Source organism: Schistocerca serialis, chromosome 11 (assembly GCF_023864345.2).
Source record: "Schistocerca serialis cubense isolate TAMUIC-IGC-003099 chromosome 11, iqSchSeri2.2, whole genome shotgun sequence".
Taxonomy (NCBI): Eukaryota; Metazoa; Arthropoda; class Insecta; order Orthoptera; family Acrididae; genus Schistocerca; species Schistocerca serialis.
Genome location: NC_064648.1, coordinates 132,536,650 through 132,552,591, shown reverse-complemented (window position 1 = coordinate 132,552,591; position 15,942 = coordinate 132,536,650). Strand labels below are relative to the sequence as shown.

At 41.8% G+C, this 15,942-nt stretch overlaps 1 protein-coding gene across 1 annotated transcript in view; it reads right to left on the bottom strand.

The window, feature by feature from the left end:
• LOC126426530 (serine hydroxymethyltransferase, mitochondrial-like) overlaps nucleotides 1-15,942 on the bottom strand; it is a 260,581-nt gene that overhangs the window by 33,632 nt on the left and 211,007 nt on the right. The window contains exon 9 of the mRNA XM_050088433.1: nucleotides 14,202-14,457. Within this exon, the coding sequence (XP_049944390.1) occupies nucleotides 14,202-14,457 (256 nt within the window). The remainder of the gene's footprint in view (nucleotides 1-14,201; nucleotides 14,458-15,942) is intronic.

Sequence of the window (15,942 nt, the reverse complement as noted above, 5' to 3'; positions counted from 1 at the left end):
GCTTACGTGACATGTCAACAAACCCAACACAAGTGGGAAGAAATGTGAGTGACACTCACCAATCATCATCTTCTCTGAAGAATGTTTGCCTCCAACATCCAGTGAAAACTTTAATTTCCTGCATTTTATCTGAATATTCCACACACTCCATGACACATATCAATGGCTGTTTTTCAGCTTCACAGGTGAAATCTTCAGTAATGACTTCCACCTCTAGCCACCAGTATGACCTACATTACCGTACTACCAAATAATAGTGAGCAGCAGTCTCAGTACATCCACATCTACATCTACATACATACTCCGCAATCCACCATAAGGTGCCTGGCGGAGGGTACCTTATACCACAACTAGCATCTTCTCTCCCTGTTCCACTCCCAAACAGAACGAGGGAAAAATGACTGCCTATATACCTCCGTACGAGCCCTAATCTCTCTTATCTTATCTTCGTGGTCTTTCCGCGAAATGTAAGTTGGCGGCAGTAAAATTGTACTGCAATCAGCCTCAAATGCTGGTCTCTAAATTTCTTCAGTAGCGATTCACGAAAAGAATGCCTACTTTCCTCTAGAGACTCCCACCCGAGTTCCTGAAGTATTTCCGTAACACTCGTGTGATGATCAAACCTACCAGTAACAAATCTAGCAGCCCGCCTCTGAAGTGCTTCTATGTCCTCCCTCAATCTGACATGATAGGGATCCCAAACACTCGAGCAGTACTCGAGAATAGGTCGTATTAGTGTTTTACACGCAGTCCTTTACAGATGAACCACATCTTCCCAAACTTCTACCGATGAACCGAAGATGACTATCCGCCTTCCCCACAACTGCCATTACATGCTTGTCCCACTTCATATCGCTCTGCAATGTTACGCCCAAATATTTAATCAATGTGACTGTGTCAAGCGCTACACTACTAATGGAGAATTCAAACATTACGGGATTCTTTTTCCTATTCATCTGCATTAATTTACATTTATCTATAGTCAGAGTTAGCTGCCATTCTTTACACCAATCACAAATCCTGTCCAAGTCATCTCGTATCCTCCTACAGTCGCTCAATGACGACACCTTCCCGTACACCACAGCATCATCAGCAAACAGCCACACATTGCTATCCACCCTATCCAAAAGATCATTTATATAAACAGAAAACAACAGCGGACCTACCACACTTCCCTGGGGCACTCCAGATGATACCCTCATCTCCGATGAACACTCACCGTCGAGGACAACGTACTGGGTTGTATTACTGAAGAAGTCTTCGAGCCACTCACATGCTTGGGAACCAATCCCATATGCTCATACCTTAGTTAGGAGTCTGCAGTGGGGCACCGAGTCAAACGCTTTCCGGAAGTCAAGGAATATGGCATCCGTCTGATACCCTTCATCCATGGTTTGCAAGATATCATGTGAAAAAAGGGCGAGTTGCGTTTCGCAGGAGCGAAGCTTTTTAAAGCCGTGCTGATGCATGTACAGCAACTTCTCTGCCTCAAGGAAATTCATTATATTCGAACTGAGAATATGTTCGAGAATACTGCAACAAACCGTTGTTAAGGATATTGGTCTGTAATTTTGAGGATCCGTCCTTCTACCTTTCTTATATACAGGCGTCACCTGTGCTTTTTTCCAGTCACGCGGGACATTACGTCAAGCAAGAGATTTGTGATAAATGCAAGCTAAGTAAGGAGCCAATGCAGTAGAGTACTCTCTGTAAAACAGAGTTGGACAGAACCTGGCGATTTATTTATTTTCAACCCATTCATCTGCTACATCACGATCCAACGATAACACGTGGCATTTCCCACTGTTCGGCCAGTTAGTAGTGTCACAGAGTGGCATGGTGTGAGGGCTGCTGTTAGAAGAAATGTTCCATCAGCAATGGCCCAGTGGTGCTTCTGCACTTCCACTGGATGATGCTGCACGTCTGAAGGGTCCCACTTAAACCAATGCTTTGCCAGCGCTTCCGCTTGTCAGTGGCTCTGTGTGAAGGCTGCCTAAGATACGAGGGGCATTTGAGAAGTCTGTGCAAAAATAAAAACTACTTATGTGTTCAGGGTAAACCTTTTTTATTTTTGGACATAGTCTCCTTTTAGACTTATACACTTTGTCCAATGCTGTTCTAGTTTGTTGATGCCTTCTGAATAATAGGAATTGTCCAAGTCTGCAAAATAGTTTTTAGTTGCTGCAATCACCTTCTCCTTTGAATAAAATCATTGTCCCGCCAGCCATTTCTTAAAATTTGGGAACAAATAGTAGTCCGAGGGAGCCGAGTCTGGAGAATAGGGGGGATGTGAAACGAGTTGGAATCCTATTTCCATTAATTTTGCGACCACAACTGCTGAGGTGTGTGCTGGTGCATTGTCATTATGGAAAAGGACTTTTTTGCGGTCCATTTTCCGGGATTTTTCTTGCAGCTCCATTTCCAAACGACCCAATAATGATGAATAATATGCACCTGTAATAGTTTTACTCTTTTCCAGATAGTCAATGAGGATTATCCCTTGCGAATTCCAAAAGACAGTCGCCATAACCTTTCCGGCCGAAGGAATGGTCTTCGCCTTTTTTGGTGCACCTTCTCCCTTGGTAACCCATTGTTTAGGTAGTTGTTTGCTCTCAGGAGTATAGTAATGTATCCACGTTCCATCCACAGTGACGAAACGATGCTTAAAGTCCTGTGGATTCTTCCTAAACAGCTGCAAACAATCCTTGCAACACTTCACACGATTCCATTTTTGGTCAAGCTTGAGCAATCATGGAACTCATCTTGCGGATAGCTTTCTCTTGTCCAAATGTTTATGCAAAATATTGTGTACCCCTTCTAATAATTTCCGGGTATGCAGCAGGATCCCGTCGACATTCTGCCACGATATTTCGGCCCAGAGACGTCCGGCCATCATCAGGTGAGTACACAACTACTGAAGAGCCCAGGTGCAGTTGCGGTATTTATGCCGAATCTCGCGCATGCGAAATGTACTGGCATCCTACAGCGCATGCGTCAAGTGTTGACTTGCACAGCATAGCTGAGTTGTACGTGCTGCCCTCGGTGGTGAAAAAAAAAGGTTCATCTAGTCATTGAGTATCGAATGACACTGTCGATTCCGCTGTGATTGTATAATTTCAATAACAGGATTCCAATTTTTATCCAGCTGAAAGCCGTTGTCACGATTTATAAGATTATTGGCAAGACGTATTTCCACTGATTCCTTGATTACGGAATCCCAAAAACTGGAAACCGGGGCTAAAATTTTTGTTCCATTGTATTCCATTGAATGTCCCAATGAAATACAGTGCTCTGCTACTGCCAATTTTGACGGCTGCCGCAGACAGGTGTATCTTTCATGTTCTATACATCGTTCATGGACAGTTCTTGTCGTCTGGCCAATATATGCAGAGCCACATTCACAGGGAATTTTGTAGACGCCTGCTTTCTTCAGTTGTAAATCGTCTTTATCAGATCCAACCAGGGCCCGGTTCTTTGCTGGTGGATGGAAGATAACCTTGATTTTATTTTTCTTCAGTAATCGGCCTATTTACGACGACACATTCCCAGCGTATGGAAGGAACGCAGTTGATTTAAAGTCGTCATCTGCGTCCTCAGTGCGTTGGTTCTTGTTATGATAGTTGCACATGGCCTTCCTTATTTGGCGAGAAGTGTAGCCATTCTCTTGAAAACCTTCTCCAAGTGTTCTAATTCTGCGTGGAGGTTTTCATCATCCGATATTATATGCGCTGATGTATTAAGGTACTGAGAACACCGGCTGTTTGTGCTGGGTGATGGCAGCTTGACGCCTGGAGATACAGATCTGTGTGAGTCGGTTTCCTGTACACAGAATGTCCTAATGACCCATCAATTTTATGGCGTACTAGCACATCTAGAAATGGTAAAGTGCCCTCTTTTTCAATCTCCATCGTAAATTTGATGTTCTCATGTAATAAGTTTAAGTGATGAAGGAATTTCTCCAGTTCCTGTCTGCCATGAGGCCATACAGCAAAAGTATCATCTACGTACCGCCAGAAGACCGTAGGCTTTAAAACAGCAGACTCAAGTGCTTTCTCCTCAAAGTCCTCCATAAAGAGATTAGCTACCACAGGCGACAAAGGGCTCCCCATGGCAACGCCGTCTGTTTGTTCAAAGAATTTGTCATTGAATAAAAAGTACATTGAGGAGAGTATATGTTCAAACAAGGCCGTCATTTCTGCACCGAATAAGTTACCAGTAAGATGTAATGATTCCATTAAAGGCACTTTGGTAAAAAGTGAGACCACATCAAAGCTGACTAATAAATCTGAGCTGCTAAGCTTAACTTCCTTCAAGCGACTGACAAAATCCTCGGAATTACGTATCGTCCAGAGATAGCTTCTTGCGGCTTTCGTGTTACGAGTTGGCTAAACTTCGCACTTTGCCTGTTCATACTGTCCCTGTGAGCCCAGTCTGCCTTGGCCCAGAATACACCGTCAATACAGTCCCAACTAAGGGAAGAACATCTTGCTTCAGATGTAAATAATATAAATTCCTGGTGACAGCGTCTAACTCACGACGCGTAAAACAGATTCGTTCTCTTACTAAAGCCTTGTTTGAAAATATACTCTCCTCAACGTACTTTTTATTCAATGACAGATTCTCTGAACAAACAGACGGCGTTGCCATGGGGAGCCCTTTGTCGCCTGTGGTAGCTAATCTCTTTATGGAGGACTTTGAGGAGAAAGCACTTGAGTCTGCTGTTTTAAAGCCTACGGTCTTCTGGCGGTACGTAGATGATACTTTTGCTGTATGGCCTCATGGCAGACAGGAACTGGAGAAATTCCTTCATCACTTAAACTCATTACATGAGAACATCAAATTTACGATGGAGATTGAAAAAGAGGGCACTTTACCATTTCTAGACGTGCTAGTATGCCGTAAAATTGATGGGTCATTAGGACATTCTGTGTACAGGAAACCGACTCACACAGATCTGTATCTCCAGACGTCAAGCTGCCATGACCCAGCACAAACAGCCGGTGTTCTCAGTACCTTAATACATCGAGCGCATATAATATCGGATGATGAAAACCTCCACGCAGAATTAGAACACTTGGAGAAGGTTTTCAAAGAGAATGGCTACACTTCTTGCCAAATAAAGAAGGCCATGCTCAACTGTCATAACAAGAAGCAACGCACTGAGGACGCTGATGACTGTAAATCAACTGCGTTCCTTCCATACGCCGGGAATGTGTCTTCGAAAATAGGCCGATTACTGAAGAAAAATAAAATCAACTTTATCTTCCGTCCACCAGCAAAGAACCGGGCCCTGGTTGGATCCGATAAAGACGATTTACAACTGAAGAAAGCAGGCGTCTACAAAATTCCCTGTGAATGTGGCTCTGCATATATTGGCCAGACGACAAGAACTGTCCATGAACGATGTATAGAACATGAAAGATACACCCGTCTGCGGCAACTGTCAAAATCGGCAGTAGCAGAGCACTGTATTTCATTGGGACATTCAATGGAATGCAATGGAACAAAAATTTTAGCCCCGGTTTCCGGTTTTTGGGATTCCGTAATCAAGGAATCAGTGGAAATACGTCTTGCCAATAATCTTATAAATCGTGACAACGGCTTTCAGCTGGATAAAAATTGGAATTCTGTTATTAAAATTATATAATCACAGCAGAATCGACAGTGTCATTCGATACTCAATGACTAGATGAACCTTTATTTTCAACACCGAGGGCAGCACGTACAACTCGGCTATGCTGCGCACCGACGCATGCGCTGTAGGATGCCAGTACATTTCGCATGTGCGAGATTCGGCATAAATACTGCGACTGCACCTGGGCTCTTCAGTAGTTGTGTACTCACCTGATGATGGCCGGACGTCTCTGGGCCGAAATATCATGACAGAATGTCGATGGGATCCGGCTGCATACCCGGAAATTATTAGAAGAAGAAATACGCCGGGAAAATTTCAGAAGTAATATTGTGTACCCATTCATTCGAGATGCCCACAGCACTAGCAATCTCACACACCTCAACTCTTCTATTATCCATCCCCATATAATGGATTTTATCAATGATTTCTGGAGTCGTAACCCCCACAGGGCATCCAGAACGTTCAGCATCACTTGTGCCCATATGGCCACTCCGAAAATTTTGAAACCACTTATAAACTGTTCTAATTGAAGGCGCAGAGTCACCGTAATGTATATCAAGCTTCTCTTTAGTCTCCTGAGGCGTTTTGACTTTCATAAAGTAATGATTAATCACCACACAAAATTCTTTTTCGTCCTTTTTTTGACAATCACTCGACTTCCTTAATTCACACAAAGGCCAAACACAAAGAAATAGACCAATATGGCTGAAACTTGTTGTGCAATATTTCCAAAGATGCTACTAACTAAACATGACTTTGATACGTGCCGGTGGTGCTATCTCTTGGACTTTGCATGGACTTTTCAAACGCCCCTCTACTTCAACTGACAAACTTCCTTGTGTCCTTGCTAATTTAGAAAAATTCATTTATGTCATTAGTGATAAACTCCTTGTTTATTGTCTACCTGGATGTTAGTTTTCCTGCACAGAGCACAGTGAGGGGCACAGAATGAACCTGCTCTCTTCTGCATAAACCTCTTCTGTTCTTCTTGGTACTTGCACTTGTTCCAAAACTGGCTCTGCTAATAGTCTATTGCAATATTGTGGCCAACACGAGAGGTAGCTTTAGAACTCCTTTGGTATAAAGTATACACTGATGTGGCCAGTTTCAGGGAGAGGAGGAAAGTAGTGTTTAATGTCCCGTCGACAACGAGGTCATTAGAGACGGAGCGCAAGCTCGGGGTAAGGAAGGATGGGGAAGGAAATCGGCCGTGCCCTTTCAAAGGAACCATCCCGGCATTTGCCTGAAACCTAAATCAGTATGGCCGGAGACGGGATTGAACCGTCGTCCTCCCGAATGCGAGTCCAGTGTGCTAACCACTGCGCCACCTCGCTCGGTGCCAGTTTCAGGTGTCTCATATAGTTAGAATTAAAGGAAAGCAAATTGTTACCTGTGTATCTGGGATTGTAAAAATATTAACATCCTTAGTTGCCAGGAAGGCACCTGGCCCAGATGGTATCTCCGTAAGATTTTATGTTGACTATGCTACAAATATAGCACCATTCTTATCCATTATCTATCAGAGATCATTGGAACAGTGGAAAGTTCCACGGGACTGGAAGAAGGCCCAGGTCATAGCAATCTATAGAAAGGGTAGGAAATTGGATGCACATAATTACCGGCCAACTTCACGGACATTGATTTGTTGTAGAGTCATGGACCATATTTTGTGTTCAGACATAATGACCTTTCTAGACTTTGAGAAGCTCATCTGCAGAAACCAGAATGGTTTTAGAAAACAGCGGTCATGTGAGACACAGCTGGCTCTCTTTGTGCATGATATACAACAGGCTCTAGATACCGGATCCCAGGTTGATGCCATATTAAAAAATGGTTCAAATGGCTCTGAGCACTATGGGACTTAACTTCTGAGGTCATCAGTCCCCTAGAACTTAGAACGACTTAAACCTAACTAACCTAAGGACATCACACACATCCATGCCCGAGGCAGGATTCGAACCTGCGGCTGTAGCGGTCGCGCGGTTCCGGACTGCAGTGCCTAGAACTGCACGGCCACTCCGGCCGGCAGCCAAGTGTAACCTACTGCGTATAACAAGGCAAAAATCCCCACTAATGTACGAGTACAAAATAAATGCCTAGTCTTTGGAAGCGGTAACATCAAGTATCTGGGTGTGACTATTCGAAACGATCTCAAATGGAACGATCAGATTACAGAAGTAACGGGTAAGGCGAACTCTAGACTGCAGTTTACTGGTAGAATCCTGAAGTGATGCAGTCCTTCAACATAGCAAATTTCTTAAAATACATTATTTTGTCCAGTCTTACAGTACTGTTTGTCTGTATGGGACCCTTACCAGTTGGGTCTGACTCATGAGATTGAGAAGGTCCAAACAAGAGTGGCAAGATTCGTGACTGGTACATTTAGCCATCATGAGAGCATTACAAATCTCATAGAAAGTTTGAAGTGGGACACACTTGCAGATAGTGCTCATTAAATTCCGAAATACAATCTTCACTGAGGATGTAGAGTATATATTTTTACCACCAACTTTCAAATCACACAATGATCACTATTCAAAGATAAGGGAAATTAGAGTTCATATTGAGGCATTCAGAGAGTCGTTTTTCCCTGGCGTGATTAGTGAGTGGAACAGAGGGAGGGGGGGGGGGGATATGACTTTGGCGCAAATAGTGCCCTCCGCCACACACCGTTTGGTGGCTAGCAGAGTACATATGTAGATGTACACTAGTTCACAGATTGTTGAACTGTCCTAGTGCCATATTCACACAACACAGTCTAGGGGCTCAAAATGATTCTTGTTGTTGTTGTGGTCTTAAGTCCTGAGACTGGTTTGATGCAGCTCTCCATGCTACTCTATCCTGTGCAAGCTTCTTCATCTCCCAGTACCTACTGCAGCATACATCCTTCTAAATCTGCTTAGTGTATCCATCTCTTGGTCTCCCTCTACGATTGTTACCCTCCATGCTGTCCTCCAATACTAAATTGGTGATCCCTTCATGCCTCAGAACATGTCCTACCAACCGATCCCTTCTTCTAGTCAAGTTGTGCCACAAACTTCTCTTCTCCCCAATCCCATTCAATACCTCCTCATTAGTTATATGATCTACCCATCTAATCTTCAGCATTCTTCTGTAACACCATATTTCGAAATCTTCTATTCTCTTCTTGTCCAAACTAGTTATCGTCCATGTTTCACTTCCATACATGGCTACACTCCATACAAATACTTTCAGAAACGACCTCCTAACATTTCAATGTATACTCGATGTTAACAAATTTTTAATCTTCAGAAACGCTTGCCTTGCCATTTGCAGTCTACATTTTATATCATCTCTACTTCGACCATCACCAATTATTTTGCTCCCCAAAATAGCAAAACTCCTTTCTACTTTGTCTCATTTCCTAATCTAATTTCCTCAGCATCACCTGACTTAATTCGACTCCATTCCATTATCCTCGTTTTGCTTTTGTTGATGTTCATCTTATACCCTCCTTTCAAGACACTGTCCATTCCGTTTAACTGCTCTTCAAGGCCCTTTGCTGTCTCTGACAGAATTAGAATGGCATCGGTGAACCTCGAAGTTTTTATTTCTTCTCCATGGATTTTAATACCTACTCCGAATTTTTCTTTCATTTCCTCTACTGCTTGCTCAATATACAGATTGAATAACATCTGGGATAGGGTACAACCCTGTCTCACTCCCTTCCCAACTACTGCTTCCCTTTCATGCCCCTTGACTCATAACTGCCATCTGGTTTCTGTACAAATTGTAAATAGCCTTTTGCTCCCTGTATTTTACCCCTGCCACCTTCAGAATTTGAAAGAGAGTATTCCAATCAACATTGTCAAAAACTTTCTCTAAGTCTACAAATGCTAGAAACGTAGGTTTGCCTTTCCTTAATCCTTCTTCTAAGATAAGTCGTAGGGTCAGTATTGCCTCACGTGTTCCAGCATTTCTACGGAATCCACACTGATCTTCCCCAAGGTCGGCTTCAGTCAGTTTTTCCATCTGTCTGTGAATGATTCATATGTGGCAAAAATTGAACAGCTTACCATATTACTGTCCTCATGCACATGTAAGGAACTTGAAACAGTTAACACAAAAATAATCTGTGAGTCTGTCAACACTGCCTGCTAATCAGTCATTGTTCATAGGAGTCAATAACTACTGTGTTCCCCTAAGAAGTTGTCACTCAACATTAATTAAAGAGAGAGAGAGAGAGAGAGAGAGAGAGAGAGAGAGAGAGAGAGAGAGTTTGGAATTTGTGGGCACTCAACGGCAAGGTAATCAGCACACTTACACTCATTAAAACAAACAAATGTGGCTAAAATCTCTAAAATTTTTGCATACAGTGGGAACGAAATCTATAAAGGAACACTCATTCACTCACCTCAATCTCACTCACACTGAGCCACACAATCGCTACCTCACATGCCTCAGAAGTAATTAGTAATTACTGTCACAGATGCCACAAATTAAGCCTGCAAGTGAAGAAAATGAACTGTATGCAATATATGCAAATATTTCAGAATGTCAGTTATCGGACTAAGGCACATTGCTCACGACAAAAGACATAGGTCCATAATGAAGTTTTCACACTGCAGCAGAGTACGCATCGATATGAAATTTCCCGGCAGAATTAAAACTGTGTGTCGTACCAAGATTCGGACTCGGGACATTTCCAGAGACACAGATGTTGCTCCCTTTGCTCTCAGCCGCAGACTGCCTGACCTCGGATGTGATGGATCTATATATAGTTTCCCTATGAACAACATGTTTTACATTACTCATTCTTGACAGCAGCTGTCTTAAATAAAATATTTTATGACCCTCAAAATATTGAACTTTCTAATTGGGGAGTTAATTAACATATGCTGCATGTCAAATGGAACATAAAATATATACCACCAAACTTATAATGCCAATGTTCATAATCTAAAAAGTGATGATGACATAATTTGTAACTGAAGTTAGCAATGGTCTAAAGCTTTAGTGTTAATTAATTCGGAAGTCAATTAGTTTTGGACAATTTTAGACACCTTATGGAAAAGTTGGAGATATTATACTGTGACATTGTTGTGTTGTGTTGTATTGTAAGGTGCCACGTTTACCATTTGTATATGTATACATGTATGTCGTCGTCATCTCTTCTTTCCCTCGTCGATATCAGAGCATGAGAAATGTTTATGTTTGTGTTTACCTATTTGTTGTTGACAACACACAACTGCTCAGCCTTGATACCACCTGATTCCAGAATAGCTGGCTTACTATATTTTAAAGATAGTGGGTTTTGATGCAGCACAATTTAAGTGTGATTTTATTCTTCACTAAATCTTTGAGACTCTAACAACCAGTTACTCTTAATCAGGCCCAAAACTCGACTTGTAACAAGAGCACTTACGATCAGTCTATCAGAATATTAATAATACATAAGGCTCTACACCACCATAAGAAAATATCACTGTCCATGGAATAACAAAATATATGAATAAACTTCTTTATATCTTTCCTTACATTCAATCAAATGCTTTCAAATGTTTATTTCGTACCCACAAATTATCCACACCTCAAAGTAGAGTGTCAATGTGTGCATTAAAATACTACACTGTTTCTGCTGATAACCACATATGAGGTTTTGAGTTGCTAGGCTACTTCTATCAATAGGATTTATATTGGAGTTTGAAAATGATCTTTCTATCCAAACTTCCATCCTTCACAATGGCCCATTAACAGTGGGATAACCATAAAATATTCTACCCTTCCACAATAATTAAAAATTTGCGTAAATTGTATTTTCGTGAGTTTAAAGCAAATCATCGGCAGCGCGAAAGCAGTCTTGATACTGCGACACACTCAGGACGCTTACCAGCCTGTCACGAAATTGACCTGCATACCTCTACAAACAATTTTAGGGTCATAATTCGCCCTGGACGAGTGTGTGCAATTGAACTTTGTCCAATCAATTATTTCTCGAATCGTAATCACTGACCCCGACACTGACCGTCCATAAATGCACATTCAACACACTTTTTTTTTCCTTCTAAGAGTAAAAGAATGACATAACATCATCTACATAGTTATTAAAATATTATTCCAAATGACCTCAAACATTTATCGTCATTATATTTTAACGGTAATCAGAAAAAATATGATTTATTATCGGAAAATAAAACATAACAGGTCGCAAATCGCACGTAAATAAATGACAGGTTTGCATAGCGTTGGGACTTAATCACACAAAACTATATAAAGAAATGCCCAAAATCTCAATTTCTCCCTACTAATTGACACAGACAAATGAGATATTCAAGACTTCATAGATCAATTCCGACCTGTAATGTTATAATATGATAGGCACTAATATGCTGAAATATGTTTCCTAATGATCACTAAATATATAAGGTAGCACTCATCATCATCATTTAAGACTGATTATGCCTTTCAGCGTTCAGTCTGGAGCATAGCCCCCCTTATAAAATTCCTCCATGATCCCCTATTCAGTGCTAACATTGGTGCCTCTTCTGATGTTAAACCTATTACTTCAAAATCATTCTTAACCGAATCCAGGTACCTTCTCCTTGGTCTGCCCCAACTCCTCCTGCCCTCTACTGCTGAACCCATGAGTCTCTTGGGTAACCTTGCTTCTCCCATGCGTGTAACATGACCCCACCATCTAAGCCAGTTCGCCCTGACTGCTACATCTATAGAGTTCATTCCCAGTTTTTCTTTGATTTCCTCATTGTGGACACCCTCCTGCCATTGTTCCCATCTACTAGTACCTGCAATCATCCTAGCTACTTTCATATCCGTAACCTCAACCTTGTTGATAAGGTAACCTGAATCCACCCACCTTTCGCTCCCATACAACAAAGTTGGTCGAAAGATTGAACGGTGCGCAGATAACTTAGTCTCGGTACTGACTTCCTTCTTGCAGAAGAGAGTAGATCATAGCTGAGCACTCGCTGCATTACCTTTGCTACACCTCGCTTCCAGTTCTTTCACTATGTTGCCATCCTGTGAGAATATGCATCCTAAGTACTTGAAACTGTCCACCTGTTCTAACTTTGTTCCTCCTATTTGGCATTCAATCCATTTATATCTCTTTCCCACTGACATTACTTTCGTTTTGGAGATGCTAATCTTCATACCATAGTCCTTACATTTCTGATCTAGCTCTGAAATATTACTTTGCAAACTTTTAATCAAATCTGCCATCACAACTATGTCATCTGCATATGCGAGACTGCTTATTTTGTGTTCCCATGTCTTAATCTCACCCAGCCAGTCTATTGCTTTCAACATATGATCCATAAATAATATGAACAACAGTGGAGACAGGTTTCAGACCTTGTCTTACCCCTGAAACTACTCTGAACTATGAACTCAATTTACCGTCAACACTAATTGCTGCCTGACTATCTATGTAAAGACCTTTAATTGCTTGCAAAAGTTTGCCTCCTATTCCGTAATCTCATAGAACAGACAATAACTTCCTCCAAGTAACCCGGTCATATGCCTTTTCTAGATCTATTAAGCATAGATACAATTCCCTGTTCCACTTGTAACACTTCTCCATTATTTGCCGTAAGCTAAAGATCTGGTCCTGACAACCTCTAAGAGGCCTAAACCCACACTGATTTTCATCCAATTTGTCCTCAACTAATACTCACACTTTCCTTTCAACAATACCTGAGAAGATTTTACCCACAGGGCTGATTAAAGAGATACCTCTGTAGTTGTTACAATCTTTTCTGTTTCCATGTTTAAAGATTGGTGCGATTACTGCTGTCGTCCAGTATGATGGAACCTGTCCTGACTCCCACGCCATTTCAATTATCCTGTGTAGCCATTTAAGACCTGACATTCCACTGTATTTGATGAGTTCTGACTTAATTTCATCCACCCCAGTCACTTATATTGCACTGCAATCTATTGACCATTTTCTCCACTTCCTCAAATGTGATCCTATTTCCATCATCAATCCTATCCCATTGTACACCGAAATCTGAAACATTACTGATTGTATTTTCACCTACACTGAGCAACTCTTCAAAATATTCCCTCCATCTGCCCAAGGCATCAACAGGATTCACCAGCAGTTTTCCTGACCTGTCCAAAATACTTGTCATTTCCTTCATACCTCCCTTTCGATGACTGGGAATTACACTCCAGAATGGTCTTCCAGCAGCTTGATCCAAAGTCTCCAACCTGTTTCCAAAGTCTTCCCAAGATTTCTTCTTGGATGCTGCAATTATCTGTTTGGCTTTGTAGCACTGTATGAACCTTTTCAATTAACAGTATTTCATAATTAACAAAGTTTCTGAGTTAACTAATTAGATCACTGCAATTGTATTAGCATGTTATATGTAAGGAGCAATGAAATTCAAAATCCTGGGAGGCTGGAAGACAGTAGATGAGACTTGATACTTATCTCGCTTCATCTCACACACCTGGAATTGTCTTCACGCTGTCACAGTTTTAATGACTAGTAGTTTAGACATACGTGAATCTTTTTGCTATGCTCTGAAAGCAGACAACCACACCATTCGTCAGAGGGATAGAACAGTCACTGCACACTGACCGATTCTGATGCCACTGGGTGCCACGGCGCTCTTATCGCCCGGGCAGGTGTTCTTGTTGACGGTGATGCTGGCTCTGTTGCACACGGCTTCCACTCTGGACCCGTCCAGGTCCTTGGACTTCATATCCACGAGCACCAAGTGGGTGTCTGTTCCACCCGACACAAGGGAATAGCCACAGTCGAGCAAACCTTTCGCGAAGCATTTTGCATTCTGAAGTACTTGTTTTTGGTACTCGCAGAATGCGGGTTTAGCTGCCTGGAATAAAATAAAATTAAATTTAGAAACATTTCTGGGCACAACAGAGACACATATATTGAAGACAAAGTCTGAATGAGTCTACGATGACGTTTGACACTTTATTCATAAATGTACCGCGTGATCAAAAAGTCAGTATAAATTTGAAAACTGAATAAATCACGGAATAATGTAGATAGAGAGGTACAAATTGACACACATGCTTGGAAAGACATGGGGCTTTATTAGAGCAAAAAAAATACAAAAGTTCAAAAAACGTCTGACAGATGGCACTTCATCTGATCAGAATAGCAATAATTAGCATAACAAAGTAAGACAAAGCAAAAACGATGTTCTTTACAGGAAATGCTCAATATGTCCACCATCATTCCTCAACAATAGCTGTAGTCGAGGAATAATGTAGTGAACAGCACTGTAAAGCATGTCCGGAGTTATGGTGAGGCATTGGCGTCGCATGTCGTCTTTCAGCATCCCTAGAGATGTCGGTCGATCACGATACACTTGCGACTTCAGGTAACCCCAAAGCCAATAATCGCACGGACTGAGGTCTGGGGACCTGTGAGGCCAAGCGTGACGAAAGTGGCGGCTGAGCACACGATTGTCACCAAACGACGCGCGCAAGAGATCTTTCACGCATCTAGCAATATGGGGAGGAGCGCCATCCTGCATAAACATCGTACGTTCCAGCAGGTGTTTATCAGACAGGCTGGGGATGATGCGATTCTGTAACATATCGGCATACCTCTCACCCGTCACGGTAGCAGTTTTGCTGTCCAGCCCCATCTGTCCGGCATTTTGTGAACTTTTTTTTGGTTCCAATAAAACCCCATGTCATTCCAAGCATCTGTGTCAATTTTTACCTCTCTATCTACATTATTCTGTGGTTTATTAAGTTTTCAAATTTATACTGACTTTTTGATCACCTGGTATATTTAGAGCACTTACAAGGGTAAGTAAATTATTATCTGCAAATTAGTTATAAAATTTTATTGTAATCAAATAGAAAACTTACAAAAACATCATTTTTCGACATAGTCTCCTTGCATTTCAAAGCACTCGATCCATTGTTGTACAAGCTTCCTGATGCCCTCATAAAAGAAGGTTCTCGGTTGAGCTGCTAGCAAGGAATGCACCGCTTCTTTCACTGCTCCATCCGAGGCATATCGACGGCCCATTAATGCCTGTTTGAGTGGACCAAACAAGTGATAGTCAGAAGGGGCAAGATCGGGACTATATGGAGGATGGTCCAGTATTTCAAATTCGAGTTTGTAGAGCGTTTCAGCAGTGTGGACAGCAGTATGCGGACGGGCACTGTCGTGTAACACCACCTTTTGACAGCAATCCTCAGGGTTTGCTTTGAATTGCAGGCTTTAGCCTGGCAGTAAGCATCTCACTGTAATGTACACTGTTTACTGTTGTGACCCTTTCCCCATAATGTTCCAGTACTGGACCTTGTGCATCCAAAAAACTGTAAGCATCAGTTTT